This window comes from Pantherophis guttatus, chromosome 2, assembly GCF_059756535.1.
Source record: "Pantherophis guttatus breed Tessera chromosome 2, ASM5975653v1, whole genome shotgun sequence".
NCBI lineage: Eukaryota > Metazoa > Chordata > Lepidosauria > Squamata > Colubridae > Pantherophis > Pantherophis guttatus.
In genome coordinates, this window is record NC_142064.1 from 112589309 (window position 1) to 112616384 (window position 27076).

Consider the following 27076-nt stretch of genomic DNA (forward strand, 5'->3'; position numbering starts at 1 on the left):
GGCGTGGCCACGGCTGACCACGCCCCTTTGTTTGCACATTGACTCGCTGCTAAACCCTCTTCCCCGCTTTCTGGTTTGGGTCAGGAGACCATCAACAGAGCTGGATGATGGACGGGAAGATGGTCACAACGGTAAAGGACTCACAGGGTGGTGTAGGGACAGACCCCAAGGGCAAGAATTCAGGACCGGCTGAAAGGGGGGATCCAAAGCCCTTTTCTCCCCCTGTTCGAGAGGTGCAGATCTTTCTTCACGCCTCCTTTAAGCACCGCAGCCTTCCTGCACTTCTTTCCTGCCTAGAAAGCCTGAAGTGCCGATCCTGGATCAGTGCACGAAACAAGGAGTGCTGAATGACAGGCCGTCCCCAGCAAGAAACTGTGCGAACTTAGTCTAAATCTAAAACATATGTGTAGTAGATGTATGGTTACCCTATTGCTGCCTGTCACCTTCTTAATGTCTATGGAGATTCTCAGTCATACAGGTCATAGTTGTCCCAAAGGTGCTTTTTTCAAGAGGCAGCTGGACTTCCTGGTTTTTCTTTGGAGACATTTCACTTCTCATCCAAGAAGCTTCTTCACTTCTGACTGGATGGTGGGGAATGGAGGGATTTATACTCCTTGCAGACAGTTGGTCATTTGCATTCTTTTAGAGAGTTGTTGAGGCCACCTGGGGGTTTATCTGTGATCTCAGGGTCACCTGAGTAGTGCAAATGGATGTGGAGCCTTCTTAGAACTGTTGAAAGGATTGTGTTGTAGATTGGAGATAGATGATGCCATATCCTTCCCCCTCTGTTGAGAGAGGGTTGTCCAATTTTGACATAGATGGCCTCTTTAACCCCTCTTTCAAACCAGCGATACTCTCTGTCCAAAATGGGACTTTGCTGTCTTCAAAAGAGTGGTCTGTGTCTTTTAAATGCAGATGGACTGCTGAATCTAGTCCTGAAGGGCTTATTCACCTATGTTGTGCCATGCATTTATGAAATGGTCGTTTCATTTGCCAATGTACAGATCTGCACATGGCTCACTGCATTGTATTGCATATACCACGTTGCTCAGTTTCTGTCTTAGTGTTGTATCCTTGGGGTGGGCAAGTTTCTGCCTTAGTGTATTTTTGGGCACATATGTTATGTTGGCTGAAGATCCTCCTGAGCTTTTCCGATATGTCTGCAACGTACAGAATGATAACATTGCTTCGTTTATTGTTCTCTCCATTGTCTGTTACAGAGGAGCTCCTGTAGGGTCTTTTTTGAGATTTGATGAAGTCCCACTTGGGATAGCCACATGTTCTGAGGGCTTCCTTGGTGTGTTTACATTCTTTTTCTTTCCCATCTTTTCTGGTAGGCAGGCCTTCAGCTGGTAGGCAGATTTGTACATTGGGGAAATGAAACAACCACTTCATAAATACATGGCACAACATAGGAGAACAAACCCATCAGGACTAGATTCAGCAGTCCATCTGCATTTAAAAGACAAAGGTCACTCTTTTGAAGACAGCAAAGTCCACATTTTGGACAGAGAGGACCACTGGTTTGAAAGAGGCCAAAATTGGACAACCCTCTCTCAACAGAGGGGGAGGGATATGACATCATCTATCTCCAATCTACAACACAGTCCTTTCAACAGTTTGAAGAAGGCTGCACATCCATTTGCACTACTCAGAAGACCCTGATGACACAGATAAACCTCCAGGTGACCTTAACCCCCCGCTAAAAGAATGCAAATGACCAGCTGTCTGCAAGGAATATAGAACCTTACATTCTCAACCACCCAGTCAGAGCTGAAGAAGCTTCTTGGATGAGAAGCGAAACATCTTCAAAGAAAAACCAGGAAGTCCAGTTGCCTTTTGAAAAAAGCACCTTTGGGTGTTCCCTTCTTAATTTGGGGAGACAAGAAAAAGCACTGGCATTTCAAATTCACTGGACTCGCTACTGTAGAATGGCTCCCAAGCAAATGCACAGGCTATACTCATACAAGACAATTCCTAAAATTTTGAATACCCTCAATTGGTCCTCTCCCAATACCACTCCGATACTCCCATGCTGTGTTGTTAGATTTCACTTTTGGAATGATGAGTGATGAACTTGGTAATACCTACCTCATACCCTTGGATGGATACTAGCATTCTAGAAAATATAATCTCAAGAGAATGGATTTTATTAAATGGATAAAATTGATTTATACTTCCCAAAGACAATTGTAAATTGAAATAATTGTAAATGGAGAAAATAACCTTATGAGATAAGAAAGGGACAAGACACAGATGTCCCTCATTATTATTCATCTTAGCTCTGCAAGTATGGTATTGAATAGACACATAAGATGATGAAATAATTGCTGGAGTGAGGATTAAAAGTGGAATATATAAGTTAAGGGTGTTTGCTGATAATTGATAATAATTTTGAAAAATTCTTTGGAAGAACTAGAAATTTGGTGCATTGATTAGCTGGATTTAAAATTAATGAGAAAATGAAGATGTTAATTAACATGAGGAAGAAGAGCAAAAATACTGTTTTAATGTTTAGGAAAAAGTAAAATACTTAATATTAATATGATTAACATTAATTGCATATTATTTCAGGCCTATAATCAAATTAAGGACATACTAAGATGGAAAAAATTACAATTGCCATTGTTGGAAGGAATTTCTGTGATAAAAATGAATGACCGTTTAAGCAAAACCAAAAGATATACAGTATCTAGGTTTGTATGGCAAGGAAATAAGACAAGTTAAATATAAAATGTGCTAAGATACAAAGAAACAATGAGAATTAGAACTGCCTGGTTAGAAAGTGTATTTTGCAGTCGGCTGCTCAGTTTGAATGAAAGAGTGGGTGCTGCTGAGAAATAAGATAATTTTAGAGCTAGAGGAGCATGACCTGAGGTTTGGATGGCACAATTTTCTACGGTAGGATAAAGTTAAGGTTAATGTAGATTCAAAAATCATTATATTAGAAGTGCCATATTGAGAACATGGAATAAACCCAGATTGTGCCAAAAATGCCTTTATGGGTCTCAGCATAAGAAGCATTTTATGTAAAAGGAATAGCCAGCAAAGAAGGATAGTTAGCATATAGAGAGCTATTAGAAAAAGAACATGGAAACTATAAGATGAAATCAATAGATCAGTTGACTGGATTTAACTTTTAATGGTTTTCATACGCACAGTTAAGAGAAATATTTAAGGAAGATAAGAGAACATTTGGAATTGAATAGCACAAGAGCAAATTTGAAATTGAATTATGTACAAATAATTAACATGTAATTGCTAAAACGTATAAACTTGTTGAAATTTGAAGAACAGGTGAAAGAGTATATGATAAGGATCAAAGATAAAGGGTCATTTTATCATGCCTGGTGGACTTGTAAAATAGCTAGAAAATTCTGAGTTCATATACATACAATGATACAAAGAATTTTAAATATTAATATTCATAACTTTGTTGGGACTAATAGATAAACAGTTAGAAAAGAATTATGGAAGACTGTTTTTTATAAACACCATGATAACTGCTGTGAGATTATTATGGTATATGCACTCTGAACGGTATTTCAGAAAGATTCTGTACGGTATTTCAGAAAGATTCTGAAATACCCACAATGGAGGAATGATTGATGAAGATGACAGAATGAACAGAGATGGCAACATTTACTTCTCTGATTAGAGAAAGGGCAATAGCCACATTTATTAGTGATTGGAAGCATCTTATACACTTTTTGCTAAAAAGAACTAGTGAGACTTTATGGGTTTGATAACTAGAAAGGGTAGACTATGGAAAGAAGGAAATTATTTTGTAACCTTAAAGAGAGAGGAGGTAAATATAAATGTAAGATCAGAATCTATTTATAACCTTTTCTTCCCTTGTTTTCCATTTTTTGCACCTTTTTCACACTATTTTTTACTTTTTATTTCAAAATTTGTATTGTTTTTATTCTCTTAAATTTTCTCTAATAAAAATTATATATATATGACCTGAGAGGGCCCATCCATTTGTGTATACCTTTCCAAGAGTAGTTAAACACAGAGAAAATTAAAAGGAAAATACAATATGTAACTGAATAATACATGTTTAACTTCAACAAGGCTTAAAATAATTTTTAATAGTGAAAAGTGAGTGAAATTCTTTACAGCAGAATGTATGTGAGATATAGCCATCTAATAAACAGAATCTATGGGTTAAATATATTTTCACATCATGTCAATAATTGAAGATCCTAATTTATTCAGACCAAGTCTACAGGGGCTATTGGGGAGGGATGGGCATTTACAGTATAGCCCGTGATGGCGAACCTATGGCATGTGTGCCCAAAGTGGCACACGAAGCCATGTTGCCCTGCACGCATGGCCTTGCCTGTTTGTCTTCTGGGTTTCTGGCATACATGCATCCATGATGATCAGATGTCCTTCATGTATGCGGCAGTGCCAAAAACCAGTGTGCGCATGTGCGCCGGCTAGCTGATTGTTGGGTGCGTGCTGGAACCCAGAAGTTCGGCTTTTCTGGAGCACAGCTCCAACGAGCGCGCACATGCACGCACAATGTTTCTGTGCAACCTTTTTGGCACTCGGTGCCAAAAATAATCAGAAATAGGCTTGTAAAGGAAGTTGAAAGAAATAATTGAAACAAGCAAAAGAATAGAACCTCAAACTCCAAATTCCTAGCCAAGTTTCCCTTCTGATCTGAAGCATGTTCATATTTTCCCTTTAAAGGAACAAGCACCTTGTGCTGGTCTTCCAAAATAAAGGATTTGGAAGAAGGCTGGACTCCATTTTCAAGCCCCAGTTTCCTGTACCGGGTTGTTGCTTGCTCTCATATATTTGCTTCTGCTTCTAAATTAAGGTCTCTGTTTCTCTGTCTTAGAGGTCAACTACAATGACACTTGCCAAGAATAGACAGAATCACATCAACTCTCCTAACTGGTGCTTAGCTCGGGCAAGCAGCCCTGCATCAGCGGTAGGTATCTTGTTGGATTTCAAAGATATAGCAAGAAAATCATGTTTGTATTTTGCTCAAGATACATTAGGGGTAAACACTTACTCCTTCAAAATAAAGCCTGCCAAATGGACAAGTAAGCATACATAGCTATGGCCAGGCCTCTGAGCGTACAGTCTCACTTATGCTCTTGAAATCAAAATGATTTAAATTGTTTATCTTGTGGATTGCAGTGGGGTGAGGTGGAGGCTTAAATATCCTGGATCCTGATTTTAAACCATTTTAAACTCAGATTACTCTTATTACAGCCCAAAATATGTATTGTTTTATAGCATGCACGCTATAAAATGCTTAAGAAGTATGCTACTGGTAGAGTCAAAATGCAAATGCAACTTTTCTTCTATGTAGAATCCAAACGGGCATTGCTAGCAAATGACTGCATATAGCATATTAGAAGAAGAGCATGTGAAGGCAACTCTAATCTTATGGGTGTACTTTTTGGGGACTGTGATGGCTGGGGAATTCTGGGAATTGAAATCCACCTATCTTAAAGTTGTTAAGGTTGAGAAATACTGGTAGCATTCTGTGCAGCTAAGAATTGAGCTGCAGTTCATGAAAGTTTATACCTTTAAATGGAATTTGTTAATCAAAAAAGGTGTTACCAGACTCCTGATTGTTTACTCTCTGACTTCTGAAATTCTGACAGAGGATGATCCAATTCTTTTGCAGGCAGAACAATAAAGAGAACACTGATCTTAGTAAAAAAGAAAAGAAATATTCCCAAACAGGCATGAATGAAAGATGTATGGGTAAAGGAATACAGACTGACTTTTTATGAGAAGGGGTTTTGTTGAAAGTAAGCAGCTTATGCCATAAGAGACCTCACTTTTGGAGAGCTTGTTGCTTTATTTGGAATGGATTGATGGGAGTTTACTTTTCCAGGTGGAGTTGGCTGGGTTGGAGCCACAAGGTAGGTGACATGGTCCTTTTTGAGCTTTTGCTAAATCTACCAATTTATTTATTTAAAATATTTATATTATAATTGAAAGGGAGGTAAGATATTAGGGTCAAACATGTCTCCTCTGAGTGGTCATGAAGTAAACAGGGGGAAAAAAATCAGATATTGGACTTTTTCCTTAAAGAGAGTTTCTCTCCCCCTCTTTTCCTACCTCTCTCATTCTTTCTTCTTCTCCTCTTATTTTTCTGGTCCCTTTAACCTGAATGCAGAAGCAATGTACAGACATTTCTGTATTCTCCGGGAATCCCTGAACTTGTTCAGTCCTTGTTCAAGGTTTCTGTGAATATTCTCTCACTCTTGTCTAAGGTGATGCCTTCTTCTTGAATCCCTTCCTGTTTACTTTGAGCCAGTGTCCTTCAGGATTAGAAGTTCAATCATTGTCCATGCTAGCAATGATGATGGGAATAGCAATACAACCCATATGGAGAGCATCAATTGGGGAAGTCTACTTTTGATATTTCTTCTCTTGACTTTACAAACCATCCTTTTAGTTTCCATTATCATTTCTACACTTAAGACATTCACATAAGTAGGCTTTTTGATCCTTTCCATTCTGTTCTTTTTTCCTATTATTACACTCTGAGTATTCATCTTTCCAATCATGCCCCTTTTTGTTCTCTTTTGGTACTCAGCCCAGCCATGAATTCAGATACCCAATTTCTTCACTGCCCTCCTTGGATCTACTGTCACTTGAATTCTTAATGTGTTCTCTTCTGTTACCAATCCACACTCACTAGAAAGGGATGCTTATTGCCTCTTAGAGATGAAGTGGATCCCAGTCTCTTCTTTTGCAAGTCAGGATTCTTCCTCAGAATACTTGAGCAATAATAACTGCTAAAGCAAAAAAATTCCAGTAGTGTCTGGGATTAATTCTCCAAGTAGTTATGAAGATGAAGCTCAGCATTTTTAGTTTTCAGAATTAAGGCTTGCTATTAATAACAGGCTTACTTAAAAAAGAACTAGAGTGGCGCTTAGTGAAGCCTTTTCAATTTTCAGTATTTTATATCAATATGACCTAAAATGTGATCTATTCTTAACGTAAGTCTTAAAACTAAAGAACCCAATTAAACAAATGAGTCAGAAACATTGAACTTGCTCCTTTATTTATCAAGGAAAAAGATCCAAAGCTACACATTTGTGTGTGGCAAAAGTATGTGAATAATTGTCTCTCTTGTAGCTTCAATTCCAGAGTTCCAATTGGTACTGAAAAATGATGTGGAGCTTATCAGAGCTCAGCTCCATGCCCAAACAGAGGTATGTATAGTTGGCATAAACCTGGAGATCTTGTCATCTTGGTATCACAATTGATGTTAATCTCATTTGTGCCAAATTTTTTTTCCAGGCTTTTCAAGCACTGAGCCACTCAATTACTTTGTTAGAGCAAGAGAGCAACTATCAGCAGGGTAGGATCAATGCATTGGAAGGTGAGAACTATGAATACCACTCTGTTTTGTGGATTTTCAAGTCCCATCATATCAGGTTACATCCTGCTTTAAACCATTTAAGGGATCATCTCTCCCTACATTTAAATTTTTGCAGGGAAAGAGGATCTCTGGAGCATTAATCTATTAGGAATTTCTGTATGCAAAATTCCACAGAGACCTTGGTTTCTTATGAATTTTTGACTCTTCTGGTTATGAAAACATAGCAGACACAGAACTGATAGGTTATATAATCCCCACCCCTAAGCAGCTTGCACAAGCAGAATTGGAGGGAATTTAAAACATTTCTTAACGTTTTCAGTGTAACTCAGTCTAGAAGAATTTTAAGAGGGTTATATCTTAGAATCCCTGGTCCGTTTTGAATGCCGTTTCAAGAATTGTACAGGAGCATCTTCATAGAATTAGGACTGGTAAATCGAGATTGCAGAACACCATCCCTATCTCTCCATTACTGAAGAACATATCATATCTTCCATCCTTCCAGAGGAAGTAAAATTTGCTGCCCATTTATCCCGTGGAGCGAAGTTTGATGAGCTAATACGGAAAAAAATCCAGGAGCTTTGGAAAACCATGGCCAAAGAAGTAGAAGAGCTTCAGAGTTCCATGGTCCAGAAACAAAGTTCAATGGAGAATCTATCTCAAGATGTCCTTGAGAGGTAGGAGAAAACTGAGTGGGCAGAAAAAGAAATGAGCTATGTCTTGTGGATTTTGGATAGGTAGAAAAATGGCTAAAATAGACTGGGTCTCCACAATCTTTACTGTAATTCTCTTTCCACTGTTCTTGTGACTGAAGAAGTCTTGGGTAATAAACTGGTGTAGATGCTTATATTGCCAAAGGCTAGAGGACAATAATAAGAATAGTGAGTTTTTATGTTTTTGCTTAATAATAAATTATTTTAGGATTTGAATTTCCAGGGCTACATTGTAAAGCTTCCTGTCCTGTTTCTTTTTCCCCTGGCAGCAAAAAAATTCTTTGGGAAGAGTTGGAATCAGTTCAGGGTGAACTGCGACGCATCCATCAAAAACTGAGTAAGTAGCTACTAGTGTTATCTTCTTGCAATATTTTGTTCATATTCACTTCCAACATGCAGTAGATTCTTCTCTACCAGTATTTGCCCATTTATCATACATTCAGTATTGTCATGGCTCTCCAAATCTTCTGAATCTTTCTCTGCAATAAGCTCTTAAGCATCATCCAGTCAATTTGGAGGCAAATTCAGCTTCCTTTGTAAAAAGTCAATGTCTCCTTCAAATTGAAGAACTCCTGAAGATGTCAGGATTCCAGATGTCCAATCTAGCTTAGAGCTCTAAACTTACCCGGAAAACTTCCACTTAAATACTACCGTGTTTTCCCAAAAATAAGACCTTGTCGTATACTTTTTTGAACCCTGAAATAAGCGCTTGGCCTTATTGCCATGCGCTCAAAAGCCCGATTGGGCTTATTATCAGGGGATGTCTTATTTTGGGGGAAACAGGGTAAGCAAGTTCAAACTTGATCAGTTTTTGAGTCAAGTCAATATTAGCCTCCTGAGTTTCTATCTTGATCATTTGATTTAACTCTCATTGAAGCACAGAGAAACAGGAGTGTCTCCCCACTTGACTAGGGCTGGACAAGTTCTATATGCATCTTTGCTATTGTCAGCATTTGGCCCAACTCTTCTTCCTCCTGCTGAAAAGGTTGTTCACCAACACATACCCTGGGAATTTTCTATCTTTGAGAAGGAAGGTTCTATAACCTTCCAAAACGTAGCTCTATGGCTGAATAGCTTTATTAATCAGGAATATTTTCCTTATTAATTCAGTATTTTAATGCTATTTAATCTCATGCTGCAGTACTTTCTGTTTTAATTTAATAGATATCTTACCCTTGATTGCTTATATGAGAACTAAAAAAAGACTATTTGGCCATTTTCCTACAACTGACTAGCAGCAATTTGTGGAGTCATCCAATAATTCAACTGATGTTCTGCCAAAATAAAAGTAATTGCAATATACTTTCTATCATCTTACCAATGTCTGAATAGCTAACCTCACCAGTGCATTGATGATCAATGTATCAGTACACTGATGATGTTATCTAGTTGGGTAATGAAACATCTGCAAGCAAACAACTATGCTCAGAAAACACCAAGGACTCCACGTGTTAAGTGTCAGATATAGTCCCCTCTGTTCTCTTTTTTTGGTGGTAAATATCCCCTTTGTTATTGTTTTTGCTCCTTTATCTGCTAAGAAAATATAAATAATGATGTGAGTATTGTCCACTGAAGGCAAGGTCTTAAAGGAAATGTTTGCAGCAGAGCAAGAGGTTAAGAGGAAGCCATGTGTGCCTGGTGCTTCACAGAAGTTAGAAGAGAGAGTTTAAAAGATGATGATGGGAGTAATCCTGATTGGGATCCTCATTGGGAGTGTTCTTGGCTCTTATCTTAGAGGACCAGGAGGTCGATATCACTAGAAACCTTGTCAGCATTAAGAAAATGCAAGAGAATCAAATGAAGTGCACCAAGGTAAATTCCTCCACTCGGTTTCACTCTTGAATTGGAATCCCCATGAGAAGAACTGTATATTAGCATTTTTTTTCTAGGAGCCATTATTAAATTGTACATACTCTTATCAGTTAAAAAAACTCAGCTCATTACACTGTAAAATAAATCTCTCTCACCCAATTGTCCATAAGGTGGTTATCTGACAGAATATATATTTTAGGAAATTTCTACCCTGACTTTTGCTGCACAATAAGGTGTGATTCATCAGAAACATCAGAAACAGGAGGCAGAAGGAGAGAAGAGCTTGGCAATCCAGAGGGTTGTTTTCCTTTTGCCTATCCCACCTCCTGAATTCTAGTCAGTTGTTGTGGAGGCAAGCAGCCAGGGGAGAAGTGGGCACAATGAGGTAATGATATATCAGAAAAATAAGATGAGGAAGAAAAAAGAAACTGTCTAAGAGAGGAGGAATGGCATTAACATGGACATAAAAATATCAAGTACCCAGGATTTCTAACATGGAGAAGGTATTGGGGAGAACCAGAGAGTCAGTTTGGTGTAGTGGGGGACACAGTTTCCCATTTTCTGGCACCAGGCTAGAAAGTGGGAGAATTTGAGTTCTAGTTTTGCCTTGAACACAAAACCAGCCGGCTGACCATGGCCCCATTACCTTCTCTCAGCCCCAGAAAGTAGGCAATGGCAAAATGTTTTTGAAATTTTGTCGAGAAAATTGCAGGGACTAGTCCAGGCAGTTGTCAGGAGTCAAGCAGACCTCAAGTCACAATAAATACTTTTTTAAAAAATGTTTATTTAAAGCATTTCTATAGCCACCCATATCAAATTCCAGGCAGGTCCCAACCAACAATTATGTCAGGCCTGCCCCCAGCCCAGGTCCCGAGGAAAGAAAAACCTTCAACTCCATTTGATTGAAGCTATAGGTTCTTTTACTAAGGTTAGGTGTTTACATTGAAAGAAAGCCTAAATCAGAGGTTCCTGTGCAAAACGTTATATTTTTCCCTTCTCCCTGCCCTCCCCCCGACCAGTCCATCTCTATCCAACAGCGTGCTGTTTAGGTGTTTTGAGAACAGCTTGGATGTTTGATGCCACTAGGTGCAGTTTCACATTCTTTTTCCAGACTAGGTGTCCTTGAAGACTAGAATGTGCCAGTTCTCACACCTCTGGTTTCTGTCAAGCCTGTTCCCTCTCATCTCTATCCTCTACATTCCATTGTCCCCTCCTCCCCCCCTAACAATTTATAAGAGGATGCCAGCAAAGCATAGAAGCTGAAGGTCAGATCTCACCACAGGACAACTCACTACGGGATGATTCAACAATTCTATTTAATTACCGTATTTTCCGGCGTATAAGACGACTTTTTAACACATGAAAATCTTCTCAAAAGTCGGGGGTCGTCTTATACGCCGGGTGTCGTTCTCCTGTAACCAGGCAGACCAGCCCGAAAGGCTCTGACGAGCCTTAAATGGCTCTGGCGATCTCAGCTCTGACGATCCCAGCTCTGACAATCCCAGCTGAGTTCCCTGCAACTCAGCTGGGATCGCCAGAAACCATGTAAAAGGAAAAAAGTTTGTTCCCTTTTACTCTGACGATCCAAGCTCTGACGATCCCAGCTGAGTTCCCTGCAACTCAGCTGGGATGGCCAGAGCCATGTAAAAGGAAAAAAGTTTTCCCCCTCCAGCTTGCTTACCTCAGCTGCTAGTCGCAACGCTTGCCTTGCTTCGCTTGCCTGAATCTATTCCATCAGCAAGCAACTCCCTGCCTGCAATCAAGCAAGCAGGGAGTTGTGGACTTCAACTCCCAGAATTCCTCAGCCAGCAAAGCAAAGCTGGCTTAGGAATTCTGGGAGTTGAAGTCTACAAGTCTTAAAGTTGCCAAGGTTGGAGACCCCTGTTCTATTGGGTAAGTTTTTTTCCCCTTTGGGAGCTTTAAAAAAAATAGTCAATTGGGGTTTTTTTAGTTGTTCTTTTTTAGACCTAGCCATTTAAAGTTTAGGAAGTTTTAAATTTAGCTTTCATATAAAAATAAAAATAAAATAAAATAATATTTGTGCAGCTTTCTGAGATTTAGTGTGTTTCTGTAGTGTTTCACTCTAACTACACAAACACACAAATCTCACAAAGCTGTATGTGGAATTTTGTGTGTGTAAAGTGTGAAAGTTGGTTTTTCGGACTTTTTGTGGCTGTGTGAGTTTCCTGCTTGTTGCAGGGGCCATTTTGGGTCTAGCACAGCTGCTTTTACATTGTGGGTAAGCCAGTTGTGTTGTGTGGGTTTAGAGTGTGAAAGTTTTTGGGGGGGCTTTTTGTGGTTGTGTGAGGTTCCTGCTTGTTGCAGGGGCCATTTTGGGACTAGCACAGCTGCTTTTACATTGTAGGTGAGCCAGTTGATGTTTTTTAATTTTTATTTGGTGTGCATTGGAAGAGGGGTAGTCTTATATGGCGAGTATAGCCCAAACCCTATATTTTAACAGGAAAAGTTGGGGGTCGTCTTATACGCCCAGTCGTCTTATACGCCGGAAAATACGGTATTTAAAATAATTAGAAAATATTTTAATTTTTGTCATTCACATTTTATTTTGTTCCTCCTTTGGCATCCTTTCTTTAATTATTATATTCCACTATTTTTGATATTAGTGTAACTCTTGTCCCACGGCGAGTTGTCGTGAGGTGAGGTGGCCATGGCGAGTTGTCCCACAGCAAATTGGCTGTGGCGTGTTGTCCCATCCATTTAGCTGTAGTAGCAAATCTTTTGGAAAGTAAAACAGTGGCAACACTTTAATGGAGGTTGGATTTGGGAAGTGAGTAGAAGAGCAGAAAAGTATTTTTTAGTGATCCTAAGCTTATGTTAGCCTACAGCAGCGGAGGTCTGATTACACAACTCCCTGTCTCCTGTTGTATAGTCGTGTGTAGTCTGAATACCCAAGCCTGAATACCCAAGGCTGATCTAGGTACTGTTTCAACAATTCATCCAGAGGTTTGTAGAAGAGAGCTCCCTCCTGGATATCCACCATAGGCTGTTTTGCATCCCAATGTATTTATTTGACATTTGACCTTTCTCTAGTTCCTGACCCAACTGAGGGGCAAAGTCCCGGATGGTGCCCTAGAAGAGAAAGATCATAAACCAGGGACTGAAGAGCTGAATGAAATCTGGTAAGAACAGCTCCTTGGGAGTTCTTGTTGGCTTTCTTCCTGTCTCAGATAGTGGAAGGAATTTTTTAAATTTGACATCTTTCCCTTCAGTGGACTTGGGTATCAGGCACCTTCTTTCATTTTATGGGATATTGGAATAGGAATCTTCGGGGCTTGAATTTTCTGCACCAGGAAGGTAAACCTTTATAAAGCTGCACCACATCTTTCCTATAAGTAGATATAGTAGACTCAAATTTGAGTCTAAGGAAATGCTTGTATTCCACACCAATCTATTATCTCTGGAAATAAAAGGATAGCATGTTTGAATCCATTATAAATAAAAGAAAAATAAATCTATATAATTGCTCCTATGTTACAAAGTACTTGTTTTGGATCTCCGAGGATGAAATTATAAAATGAAATCACCAGGTGAGGGTTTCAGAGCTACACTTTCATCCTGCATAATTAACTTTTAATATTATCAAAGGATGTAAGGTTCCTGTCTTTTTCTTTCGGTAGCGGGTGAGCCACAAAGGGAATCATAAGTTTTTCTTCTGATACAGGTCAGCTGTCAACACTTTACGCAACTCCATTATGAACAACAGCACATGGAGTGAGAAGAGGAATTCAAGAATGAAAGGTGAGTAGGCCTAGTTACTCCACCTTTGAATAGAAGCATACAGGAATGGACCATAGGCACGCATGGAAAACTCAGACTAGGCCTGCTTCAAGGAGGCACCATCCTTCGGGGTTCAGAATAATCTTCAGTGTGTTTTCTCTAACTTTTCGTCCCAGGTAATTAAGTACAAGCATTAAAGTCTCAAATAACTGAAAATTATAGGCAGCCCAATTTTATCACTTTTGGAGTTAATTTGGAGTGCAGGGTTGGGCTGTGTGAGGGTACCTACCAGGGAAAAACTATTATACATTATTTCTCTTAAATATTCTTCTGGGGTGAATCTGTCAGCCCTTCAAGATAGTCCAGGCAGGAAACAAAACTATGAGTACTAATGCTACTTTTTGGTAAGGTTACAGCAACAGAATTTTGTAAGCCTGAAGGTTCTCCCCTTTCACCTGCCTTTACTTTCCAGAGAATTAGGGGGGGGTCCCTTCTGAAACATTTCCTCCATTCCAATCACTGCTCTGGATTCAGACTTCATTTATCAGACCATGATCTAGGTTGTGGCTCTTTCTCTTGTCTTTCAAGATTATTCTGACATCTCATGGCAGAATCACATATCAGTGGCAAGACTTGCTTGGTCTCAGCAGAGCACAGTGGGATAAAATGGGAAACTGTGTTTCCTAATTTGTCTACCTCCTCACAGGACCTTTCTGAAAGCAGGAGACAACATAGGATAAATAAATGAAGGGTAAGATGGCTCAACTCCTCCAGAAATCTCTCTCTGGGACCTTTTTACAGATCGAGGGAGCCGACAACAGCGAAAAACTAATTTGGTTGATTCCAATCTCTCTGACTCTGCTCTCCATCAGCACCGCCGCAGTAGCTCAGAGCACAGTTCCTAGAAGGGCAAGGTGAGCCTCCTTTTTTTCTCTTGCTCCTCACATTTGAGAGCATGGCTACCCTGAAATTCCCAGCACAGATTAGGTAGAAGACCACACAGAATTTTCTTTTAGAGTAGACTCACCCTTTTTTACCCTTTCTATGTCAAAAGACACAGAAAAGACGTGACACTGTTAGTAGAAGGAGCAAGACATTTTGGAGTTTGGGAAGGGTGGGGTAAAAGTAAATAGTAGGTGAAAGAAATGGTAACATTGTCAAATGTCTTCATTTTGCTCCTGAATTTTGTGTTGCTACTCCTAGAGACAACAATAGTGGAGCAAGGCATTGTTCATTTGGTTTGTAAACTGCCCATCTCCAGTAGAGAATAAACAGACCCCCTCCCATTCATACATTTACCTGTGTATCAGGCAAACTAATGGTTTCTTTCTTAGGTATGGAAGGAGAATCAAGATCCTAGAAAGAAGCTGGGTCATCTTTGGAGCTGAATTTTTGACAATGCAGATAAAATTAAACCAAACTGCTTGGAAGAGACTTGATTTGGTCATCACTGTGATAGAAAGCTGCCTTAGATTAAGTCGGGCCATTGATCTATCTAGATTAATATTACCTACTTAAAATAGCAGGCAGTGGATCTTCAGGTTTTTAGTCCAGAAACTTTCCTGGTTTCACCTGGAGATACCAAAGGGATGGAAATAGAAACCAAGCCAATAACAATGACCAGCCAATAACCTATAATTATTTGCAGTTTCTCATCTGTGGCTTACCTCTGCTCTACACTTTATCTATTAAATACAGTGTTGTTGTCAGTGTTCCAAGTAATTCACCCATAGAAATTAGAACTCCAAGGCAGGCAGATTCCTCAAAGAACAGTTTTATTGGGTAGATCATATTGGCACAACTGGCGAAAGCTGACTCAAAGGTCCCGTGGCTTTCACCTAATTAAAAGTAAATGTTTCCCCTTTACACCCCCCCCAAGTCACTGGTCATGCTGTCCAATCCACGAGCTGGACGGTTGCATGGTAACTTCACCCCTCCTCTGGCCAGCCATCTGTGGGAATGTCCTTGGATTCCCACAGGAAAGTTTTATTGTTTTGGCTACAAACCAGTGGTGAAATACAGCTGGTTCTATCTGGCTTGGGCGAACTGGTAGCGCCGGCAGCGGGAGGCTCCGCCCACCCACCTGGACGTCATCACATCCATTTTTGACCCTCTGCGCATGTGTGGAGGGGGTGCATGCGCTCACATTTGCGAACCGGTAGCAAAGGTAAGTGGATTTTACCCCTGCTACAACCCCCATCTAAGTATTTCCCACCCTCCCGCTGCTTTGTGGCAGCCCTGAAGCCTCCAAGATGGCCTCAGCCATGATCACTTCAGGATTGATAGTTGCTTCCTCTATTCAGGCAAGTTGTGAATTTTAGGCCTGAATGATCAAGCAGCTCACTAAAGTCCCAGAAAAAGAAACAAAACTACTAATAATTAAGTAATCCTTTCTTCTAAAATATGTCTGCATAATATAGATTTAGCAATCCACTCTGTCATTTCTAAATTTTACTTTCTAAGACTAGAAATTTGAAATAAAACAATTCTTTGCAAGTATCATGAGGTATCCTGCATCAGACTACATTGGTCTTACAGTGGTCCTTCGATTGTTGGAAGATGCCCACTCCCTCATCCACTCGTTCCACTGCTGCCATCTCCAAACTCATGGTCTTTGATGCTCACATTTAGGACACAAGGCCAAGGATTTCCTTCTTTCTTCCCTTGATTATAGACACATCACTTTTCTACTACTTTCCTGGTCCATAGTGTTGGAAAATTACTGGGAATCAATTCCTGTTTCTTTGGCACCCAGTACAGTCCCATCTACAGATCAGAGGAAACAAACCTGCCATTTAATTCAGCTAATAACCGCCCCCCTCCTCCCGTTTATTTATTAAAGATCAGCACAAATAGCAATTATCTGGCAAAAACTGTATAAAGCAGGCAGAAAAGGGCATTTTCATAATTTATTACAATATCAAATGACACAGAACTTTCTAGAGCAAACAATACTGTAGGAAATTAGCATGGGCAAAGGAGTGGCCTTTGGATATTCCTGCTTTAACCTTTTTAGATACACAGCAGCAACAGAATAGAGATGAAGAATAGATCACCAATGAGTCCCCCTCTATATTGTATGAGGAGGATATAACCAACACCAAGTAAATGGACAAGATTACATTTTACAGGAGGTTCTTTAAGGAGAAATCAAAAATTAGGAAGAAACCTTTTAAAATGACAAATCTTTTAAGAAGTGTTTTTATTTAAATTAATTAAATAAATTAAAATTAAATAAATTAATTTTATTTAATTTTATTTATTTTATTTTATTAATTAATTAAAAAAATTAAATAAATAATAAATAAAATTATTATTAAATTAAAATTATTTAATAAATAATTAAATTAAATAAATTAAAATTCATATCTTCCATAATTTACAAGATTCATAATTTATTATTAATTTATTTTGGTAACAAATCTCTTTCATATTTGCATATTTGTACTGCGGTACTGTAGCAAATTGCTGTAAAATTCCTCTTACTCTATGAAGGACATACTATAATCTCTCCTGGCTTCAATTGGACTGTATGATACTGTATGTCCTATAATGTATCATTTTACCCTAACCTGATATATACAGTTTTTGTGAATGATCATCATCATCATCATCATCATTTTTTTCCCGTTGGGCAGCAGACCAAAATGGCGGCTCCGCAGTGAACCCCGAGCTTAGGGAGGCGATGTTCGACATTTTCAGGGGTGCCGTGGATGGAGCCCGAGGAACAGCTGACTGTCGAGGAGGAAGTTAGAGGACGGTGCGGAGAACAGCGCAATCGGGGCCCGGCTGTTGGGGCCTAGGCGGCCGCCAGGGCTAGCGCAGCCGGTGCCATGGGCAGCGAGGTTGCTGTTGCGGCACCGATGACGATGATGGTCAGTGCCGGGGCAGCTAGAGAACCGCGGTTCAGAGGCAGGCTTGGGCGCCACGGGCGGCAGCGCGGAGGCGGCGGCAATGGCTATGGCGGTGAAGGTGACTGTGGTGGCGAAGGCGGTGGCGCTGGAGGCGATGTGGGCAGCGGCAGTATCTGGAGGCTTGGCTGCAAAGACGCCCCTGCTGTTGATGGAGAAGAGGGCAGCATTACAAACGTTAGGATCCCTCAGTTTTTGAGGGATCTGGACACTCCCCCCTTTTTTTCTGAAGCATGGGAGGGGGCTTAACAACTTAATGGGCTGAATGGCCTGAAGATCAAGTTTATGGGGAAGGAACTGAGGATTGTCAGCTGGGGGATGACGGTTGGTCTCCCCCTTAACTGTTCCCCCCCCCCTTATTAGGCTTAGGCCTAATATGGCCACTCAGCATAAATTTACAGCTTTTGATTGATCTGCAGCCTTATTTGACCATTATTTGACCATCTTGTCTTCCCTGGGTTACCCAGATTATTCAATCATTTATTCCATCCTATGACTACACCTTGCTTTTTTCTGAACTAAACCTCGGCTATTGCTGGTGTCAGGATGGGAGGAGGCACAGACACTGAGAGCCTTGGACTATGGTGGGACGGACCATCTCTCGTTTGACCTTATGACTCTGGTTTGGTCACCTTGAAAGGGCGGCCGTTGAGACTTTTTCCCACCATTGAATAGACTTATTATAATCACAAGACTTCCCATCTTCGTGAGAGGGCGATGATGTCCCGATGTTCTGATGTTTTTAGTATATTGTCTTCTCTTTAACATCTTTTCCTCCCTTATTTAATCTACCTGTTTTTAACCATCTCTAACACCCTTTAGTAGAAAATGATCCTTCATCACTCTCAGCTGGTTGCTATTCTTTAATGTATTCAACTGCGGAGCTCCTTGCACTGCAAGACTCCCCCCTCTCGCAGGTTTGGCCCTCTCAACTATTGAGAGCTGCCCTTGATGATGGGTTTTGGAACCCCGAGAGGTGGTGCGCTAAAAAACGGAGGCTCTGGGGTTTTTTAAATAGATCTTTAGATCCAATTTTAAGGGGATCCGGGAGGAGGGTGGTTTTTAATAACAAAAATGAGACTGGGGGGTCTCTTAAGGATCAGCAGCCATGCCATTCTGACAGTCCCGGCAGGTTGGGGGGGTTGGGAGTCGTGGGAGATGCTCGGAGGAGGGTGGGACATTCTATACCTGTGATGGTGGGAGGGGGCAGAAGAAATCGAAGTAGGGGTGGGGAGCATCACACCAGATGCATTCGGATGGTGACTTGCTCCCATACCTCCTGCTCACCCTGCTTTCCTGGGGATATGAGAGCGAGGGACCCTGGTCTCCATCTGGTATATGTGAATGCCAGGTCCGTGATGAATAAGGCCCTCCTCAAACGAGATCTTATTGATGAGGAGGGTGCGGACCTGGCCTGTATCACAGACACCTGGTTGGGGCAAGAAGGGGGAATCCCTCTCTCTGATTTATGCCCCTCAGGCTTTCATGTCCTGCACCAGCCACGACACCAGGGAAGGGGCAGGGGGGTGGCATTGGTTATTAGAGAAAGTCTGAGTCCTAAGGAGGTCACTGTCCCTCAGATAGGCGGGTGTGAGTCTCTTCTATTGAAGTGGGACCCTGGAGTTCAGTCGGGCTTGTTGATCACATACCTATCTCCCAGCTATGTTGCGACAGCCCTGCCTGCACTGCTCGATGTCTTGACTGAAGTGGCACTCGAACTCCCAGCCTTTTGGTTTTGGGAGATTTTAATCTGCCTTCGATCGGCGAGTCATCTGAGACAGTCCGGGAGTTCATGGCCTCCATGGCAGCCATGGACCTGACTCAGGTTATTCAGGGCCCAACTCATAGGGGAGGACACACACTCGACCTGGTTTTTCTCTCTGGGCAGTGGATAAATGGTCATGGTAAGGGGGAACTTTCCATCACTCCCCTGTCATGGACTGACCATTGCCTCCTTAGACTGGACTTTCAATCTGCCAACCCTTGCCGCTGGGAGATGGGACCCATAAAATGGTTCTGCCCCAGGTGCCTGATGGACCCAGAAAGGTTCTTGAAGGAACTTGGGACATTCCCCACCTCTCAATCCTGTGATTCAGCTGAGGCTCTGGTGGCATCCTGGGAATGGGTGGCTACCGACGCCTTGGACAGAATTGCACCTTTGCGGCCTCTAACCCGACGCAGATCCCGGATTGCTCCTTGGTTTTCCATGGAGCTCCGGGAAATGAAACGTCAGAAAAGACACCTAGAGGAGAGTTGGAGGTCCTCCCAATCTGAATCTGACCGAACACAGTTAAGAACCCATATTAAGTCTTATCTAGTGGTGATGAAAGCGACGAAACGAGATTACTTCGCTGCCCTCATTGCATCTGCAGAAAACTGCCCAGCGGCCCTGTTTCATGTGACCCGCTCCCTCCTCAATCAGGGAGTAAGGGAAGACCCTTTATAGAGCAGAGCTGAGGATTTTGTACAGTTTCTGCATGATAAAATCATTCAGATCCGGATCGGATTGGATTCTGACTGGGCAGAATCCAATCGGGAGACTAGGGTGGGTCTTGAGAATAATATCTGGATTGAGTTTGACCCTGTTTCTGTCAAGGAAGTGGACAGATTATGGGCAAATTTAGCTCCTCCACTTGCTTATTGGACCCTTGTCCCTCCTGGTTGGTTTTGGCTGCCAGGGAGGTGACTAGAGACTGGATCCAGGCAATTGTCAACGCTTCATTGAGAGAGGGGAACTTCCCCGTCTCTCTTAAGGAGGCGGTGGTTCGACTTCTCCTCAAGAAGCCTTCCCTGGATCCAGACTCACTTAATAACTATCGTCCCGTCTCCAACCTTCGCTTCATCACGAAGGTTGTTGAGACTGTAGTGGCACAACAGCTCCCACAGTTCCTGGAGGAAACGGAATACCTTGACCCATACCAATTGGGCTTCCGACACGGACACAGTATGGAAATGGCATTGGTCGCTCTGGTGAATGATCTCTGGCGGGCTCGGGATGGTGGTTGTTCCTCCATTCTACTTGACCTGGTCCTACTTGACCTCTCAGCAGCTTTTGATACCATCGACCATGGTATTCTACTGCAGCGACTTGTGGGGTTGGGGGTGGAAGGCACTGTCTTACAGTGGTTCTCCTCCTACCTCTCGGGTCGCTTTCAGTTTGTATGGGCGGGAGGGCAGAGATCCACCCCGAGGCCCCTAAATTGTGGGGTGCCTCAGGGGTCGGTTCTCTCCCCCCTACTCTTTAACATCTATATGATGCCACTGGGTGAGATCATTCGTGGCTTTGGGGTGAGATATCATCAATATGCTGATGATACCCAATTATACATCTCCACCCCAGACCACCCCAGAGATGCCCTTTCTGTGATGTCCCGTTGCCTGGAGGCGGTACAGGCCTGGATGGGCAGAAACAGACTCAAACTCAATCCCTCCAAGACTGAGTGGCTGTGGATGCCGGCATCTTGGGTTTCAGAGGCCCCATCACTTTTGATAGATGGGGGAAAAACTTGCCCCCGTTGATAGGGCTCGCAACTTGGGTGTCCTCCTGGATGCTCGGCTGTCCCTAGAAGACCATCTAACGGCCGTGACCAGGGGGACCTTCGCACAAGTTTGCCTGGTGCGCCAGTTGTGTCCTTTCCTGGACCGAGATGACCTTCGCACAGTCACTCATGCCCTGGTTACTTCCCGCTGGGATTACTGCAATTCCCTCTACATGGGCCTTCCCCTGAGATGCACCCAGAGACTCCAGCTGATCCAGAATGCAGCCGCACGGGTTGTTACGGGACCCCTCATTACTCCCATATAACACCCCTCCTGTGTGAGCTGCACTGGTTACCTGTGGTTCTCCGGGTCCGCTTCAAGGTGCTAGTTCTCACCTATAAGGCCCTACATGACTTAGGTTCGGGATATTTGCAGGACCTTCTCCTGCCTGCCTCTCACCGTCCTGTTCGCTCACATAGGGCCGCTCTCCTTAGGGTTCCAACAGCAAGCCAATGTCGTCTTGCTGTGCCCAGGGGTAGGGCGTTCTCTGTGGGTGCTCCCACCCTCTGGAATGAATTACCTACTGAGCTCCGGACGGCTCCTGATCTCCGTTCCTTCCGTCGGGACCTGAAGACTTGGCTGTTCAAACAAATAGGCTGACTCTGATTCCTGGTTTTATTATTTACTATTAATTAGTTATTTGGTTTAAAATGGGATTTTACTGTACTTGTTTCTTAACTTGTGTTCGCCGCCCTGAGTCCTTTGGGAGAATGGCGGCATATAAATACATGTAATAAATAAATAAATAAATAAATAAATAAATCATCATCATCATAGCCATTGTCTATCCAATGCAGGATGAAGGCCTCTTCCACATGTTTCCAACCAATATGGTCCTGAGCTTTCTTTTGCAATTGGGCCCGTAACACTTGCTGATGTCATTGATTATTTATATTATCTGTTTTTTATAAAATCCTTGGAAAGTAAAAACATTTGGCATATAGATCTAACTATAGATCTATAATAAATTTTCTTTTTATATCTACGAACCTGGATATTGAATCTTCCCATATAAATGGAAGTTTCAATTGTGATATTAGATAATGTAATTTTTAAAACAGAATCTCCCATGCTGCCTGGTTTTTTAAAGAATCTTTCTATGAATTCTTAATGTTTTAATATTAAAACAACAATTTTTCATTTTCCTTTGCCATAGTTTTAATGTTGTCTGCCATTTCAGTTTGAAGCACTTGTTTAGAAACCTTAGTATTAGCACTTCATATTAATTCACAAATTAAAGAATAAAGAGATAAACTCTACAGGTAGTCCTCGATTTACGACCACAATTCAGCCCAAAATTTCTGTTGTTAAGTGAGGCATTTGTTAAGTGAGCCTTGCCCCATTTTAGGACCTTTTTTGCCTTAGTTTTAAGTGAATCACTGCAGTGGATAAACTTAGTAACAGGGTTGTTAAGTGAATCTGGCTTCCCCATTGATTTTGCTTGTCAGAAGGTCACAAAAGGTAATCACATGAGCTTGGGACACAGCAGCCGTCATAAATATGAACCAGTTGCCAAGTGTCTGAATTTTGATCACATGATCATGGGGATGCTACAAAGGTCATAACTGTGAAAAATGGTCATAGGTTACTTTTTTCAATGCCGTTGTAACTGAATGGTCACTAAACGAACTGTTGTAAGTCAAGGATTACCTGTATTTACTTTATTTGCAGAAGATATACTATTAACTTTTTCACAAGTTCTAGTTATTCAGCAAAATACATTAGGATGGAATTTGAAGAATAAGCTGAAATATCGGGCCTAACTGAGTTTTTTCAAAAGACACAATTTGTTTTTCCTAACTTCTCCAAATGATATCTAATATATTTAATATAACAACTTTATTCCAGTTTTGAAGATTTTCAGAAAATCTGAAGAAATCTGAAGAAAAAATGGAATGGGATGGGACAAATTTTAAAATATTTGAACATTGAACTGTACTAGTTGGAACGATGAGTCTTTCAAAACATTTTTTAAAATTTAAAATGTAAAATACTTCAAAATTGTGAACTGTGTTTGAAAATACAATTTGTTTCATTGGAATATTCATTGTTAACAAGAAGTATGACTTCAATTCTAACTGGGAATTTTTGAAAGGCACCAGATTAGGGAAAAACCCATTAGTAAAGAGAAAGTAGTTTGTTTTACAGGGTACTCTTCAAGAATACAATGCAAGTGGAGTATGTAGCTACACTGAATCCAAATGGCTGTGAATATACCATTTACTGATTTGTGGTGATGATGTGGCTTTTTGGAGGAGCAGGCTTCCTAACCTTGATTATGTCCAAGGAATGTTACTGAATTGTACTTTTATGCCTAGACCCTGTTCTCATTTGGAATGGCACTACTGCAGGGGTGGGCAACTATGGCCCTTTTATGACTTGTGGACTTCAACTCCCAGAATTCCTGAGCCAGCCATGTTAGCTCAGGAATTCTGGGAATTGAAGTCCACAAGTCATAAAAGGGCTATAGTTGCCCAGCTCTGCACTACTGTATGAAATTTATAGCATACACATTTTTGCTGTGTATTTGGAGATCAGTAGCATCCTCCTTAAAATCCTACTCCTGGCTTCTTCAGGGGGAAATGTTGTCCTCAGACTTCATGCTAACCAAATCTTTTCTCATATATATCTCTAGCCATGGCTTGCTGCGATCTTGGAACTACCCTGTAATCTCCCAACACACACTCACTTGATTCATTCCAGCACCATAGGATAACTTCTAAGCACTGAAGAACTGCAAAATGAAATCTGTTTCCCTGAGCACTCCTAAGAACATTATTTTAACCTTTAGGTTACTCCTGCTTCAAAGAGAGATTTTCTGCTGTTTGAAGCCTAGTTTGATTTTTCTGCTTGGCCATTTTTCACACTTCCATAATAATCTCTCCTTTCTCTAGATTAGATTCCCAAATGTCATGAGATTCTCTTTTAACTACAGCATCTATTTTGAAGAATTTACCCAGTATTTTCATTCTGAAATTACTGCAAAATACTGAGGAAATATTTGTGATTGTCTGTCTCAGATGTGGCTTAAGACATTTCTACTTGATCTGTTAATTACAGGATGGTTTATTTTATATGAGAAAAGATGGGGATCCTTTTTTTAAAAAAATAAATTCTGCCAAACACATATGGCTTTTTCCTGGCAACCAAACTCTCTAGTACTACCATTACTCTTGTGACAGCTATAGAACAATGTTAATTTTAAGTTTGTTACAAGTACATATACATAATTTGCCAGAATCAGCAAATGGCAAATTAACATTTGTTAATCCTCGGGAGCGGTTACATTAGCTGCCTTTGAAAATCTCATAGCTTTGAACATATCAGACAAAGTTATTTTTAGAAGCAGTCAGAGTAGAGATTTTCAGCAATAAAAAAAATAGAATAAAGATTTGGAGAATAGATTTTTCTATTTTACAAACTCTGTTTTTTGAAAATGTTAAAATTCTTAATAATTGAAAAAGAGATTTTGAGGGGGGCTTTCTCTGAGTCAGTTTTTATTATTTACTCCTGGCAACTGTCTGGACAAGTCCCTGCAATTTTTGTGGCAAGTTTTTTCTGAAGTGGTTTGCTGTTGCTTTCTTCCCAGGGCTGAGAAAGTATGGCTGGCCAAAGGTCACGTAGCTGGCTTTGTGCCTAAAGCAGGGGTCTCCTGGTTTCTAGCCTGCTGCCTCAACCACTATACCAACTGGCTTTCTGAAAATGAGAGTAGCTCATGAGAATTATTCTTGAAGTTCATTAGACACCTCAAAAGATGTGCTAGTGATTATCATTTTATGATGAAGATGCAGTAACTGTGAAGGTACAATAGTTCAAATGCTTTGTTTATGATCTTGCATTGGTTGAATAATCTTTCTTTGATGAAGGAAGGTAAGTTTGAAATACGTTAATGCATTGTTAAATTACATTCTGAACATCTTTGAAGAACTTTGGATCCACCATGCTTGGATTGTTATTAAAATACTGTCATGTATACCTGGAAGTTGTCTTAATGAAATGTTTCAGCTATCAACTCTGAATTATTTCTTGGGGTAGGAAAGACTGAGCCTTGTGTTTTTATTTGTATTCCTATGTGGGTTTTACCCCCAATTCATCCCAAAATGGCACTTGAGACCCAATTGTTTGATTACAACAATAATGATCAACTGTTTCCTCTGCTGAAAAATGAGTTGTCTTTCACACAAGCTACACAAAGCAGGAGAAAGAGACGGAAGAGTAGAACCTTGGATGGACTGGACATATGTCTAAACAAATGTCTAGCAGTTGCTGGTGTTCTTCGTACAAAAGGCTTTTCTACGATCTGTAATTAAATTATCTTATTAAAAGCTGTGTCCTTCTCTCCCTGCATGTCTTCTAGGTCCAGTATCAGTGTTGGTAGAGTCCAGGAGATTCTGCAGCAACAGCTGTCTACTGAACAATTCCCAAGGCAAATTGGGGGCAGGGGGAATTGGCATCCTTTGTAGGTGCCTTTTCCTTTTCTGTTTACGAGCTTCTATTGTAGATGCTGTTCAAACCATACCTGTGTTTCCTTTGTTGCTAAGAAAAATACCACCTTCCTTATCTCTCACCACCTCTGACTTCAGCTGATTGCTTCCTTGAGATGCCTGGCTTGGCCTGTGAGGGGGCTGAGTCCATCTCTGGAGTGGGTACTACTGAACCTTGGCAGATGAAGCAGTTGGTTGGTTGAAGCAGGGGAAGCTCAAGAGGAAAGAAGCTAAAGAGGAGGATGACAATGCTGAGGGGCTGGGGAAAAGAGAGGAAGGGCTGGAGAAAAGAGAGGAAGGCCTGAAAAGCTGATTAGCCCTGAGGCATGGCTTAGCTGTACTCCTTCTCTCACGTGCTCTAAAAGTGAACCGGGGACAACCAGTAAATAATATCCAAACTGTTCCACTTAATTTGAGTTTCTTCAGAATGATTCTGTGTCAATGACTAGAAGTTAAGTCTGAGGTCAGGGAGAAAACCAAGCTGTCAGGATGCCTTAATTAAATCATGAGCCTCGAGTCAAACTTCAAAAGAAATCCAGTTATTTATTAGGAGCTTCATATTGGCACGTTCCCAAGTGAAGCCAGCTCTGACCCTATGTAATTTATGCCCCAATCATGACCCTGTTTTCCCCCTCCCCCCCCCAGGATGTGTCATCAATCACATTCGCCAACGGAGCAATTTCACGGGTTGTAGAGACCACTCCCCTCCGGCCGCTGTGGGTAAACCTGGGATACAGCCTTGAGAGAGATAAGTCTGGAATGTACATCTGCCTTTGGCTGCCATGCCGTTTCATTGGTTTCCCATCCCCCCTTGCTTATGACAACTCAAGAGCAGGCCAGGGATGCTTTTCGAGTTGACACAAGCCTTATGGCATATACAGTATATATTCAGAAGTTCATACCATGTGGTGCCTTCACTTTTCTTTTGTGTCTTTCACCGCTGCCCATAGAGATAGGCAGTGGCAGCTATAAAGCTACCAACAGCTGTGCCAAGGCAGGCACAGGGGCCATGCAAGGGCTGCAAGGCTTATGATTTGGGGAGAGAAAAGTTGTCACTCTGATCCCTTCCACCCCTCAGTCTTGGCTTGGTTGCTGTAAGTGATTCCGCCACCACATTCCATGGACAGAGGGCACTTGGCTGCCATTGTTTTATCGCTTGCTTCTACATGGGGTAAAAGTGCTAGAGAATGGTAGAGCTTTTCCCCAGTATAATTGAAGTAAACTGAGCAAATAAGTGCACAACGGTTTTGATAACCAAGGCCACATTTTTCATGGAATGGGGGTGGGGACTGGGAGGCTGAAGAGTGAAGAGGATGCCTCACATGGGCAGTGGAGGAAACTTTCTGAGTTTCAAACTGAATTATGCTTGAAGGCAGGGGTGGGTTCTACTTACCTTTACTACTGGTTTGCAATGGGGCCATGCACGCACGCTCGTATTGCTCGTGCATGCGCAAGCATTTTGATAACGTTGGGGTCAGTGGGTGGAGTCTCCTGCCAGTTTTACTACCGGTTCTA

The 27076-nt window shown here is 41.3% G+C and overlaps 1 protein-coding gene across 2 annotated transcripts; it reads left to right on the forward strand.

The window, feature by feature from the left end:
- The first annotated feature begins 5 nt into the window (after positions 1-5).
- On the forward strand, positions 6-15056 carry CCDC159 (coiled-coil domain containing 159). Of its 2 annotated transcripts, none has more exons than XM_034434547.3 (12): positions 6-131; positions 4853-4945; positions 5867-5894; positions 7120-7196; positions 7285-7366; positions 7869-8040; positions 8346-8413; positions 9812-9888; positions 12940-13028; positions 13571-13647; positions 14428-14540; positions 14961-15056. In XM_034434547.3, exons 1-11 carry the CDS (start codon positions 105-107, stop codon positions 14529-14531), a joined length of 894 nt encoding a protein of 297 aa, XP_034290438.1. In that variant the 5' UTR covers positions 6-104; the 3' UTR covers positions 14532-14540; positions 14961-15056. The 2 variants fall into 2 exon arrangements, with proteins under 2 accessions (XP_034290438.1, XP_034290439.1); XM_034434548.3 differs by lacking the exon at positions 6-131 and adding an exon at positions 2574-2696.
- The last annotated feature ends 12020 nt before the right edge of the window (positions 15057-27076 follow it).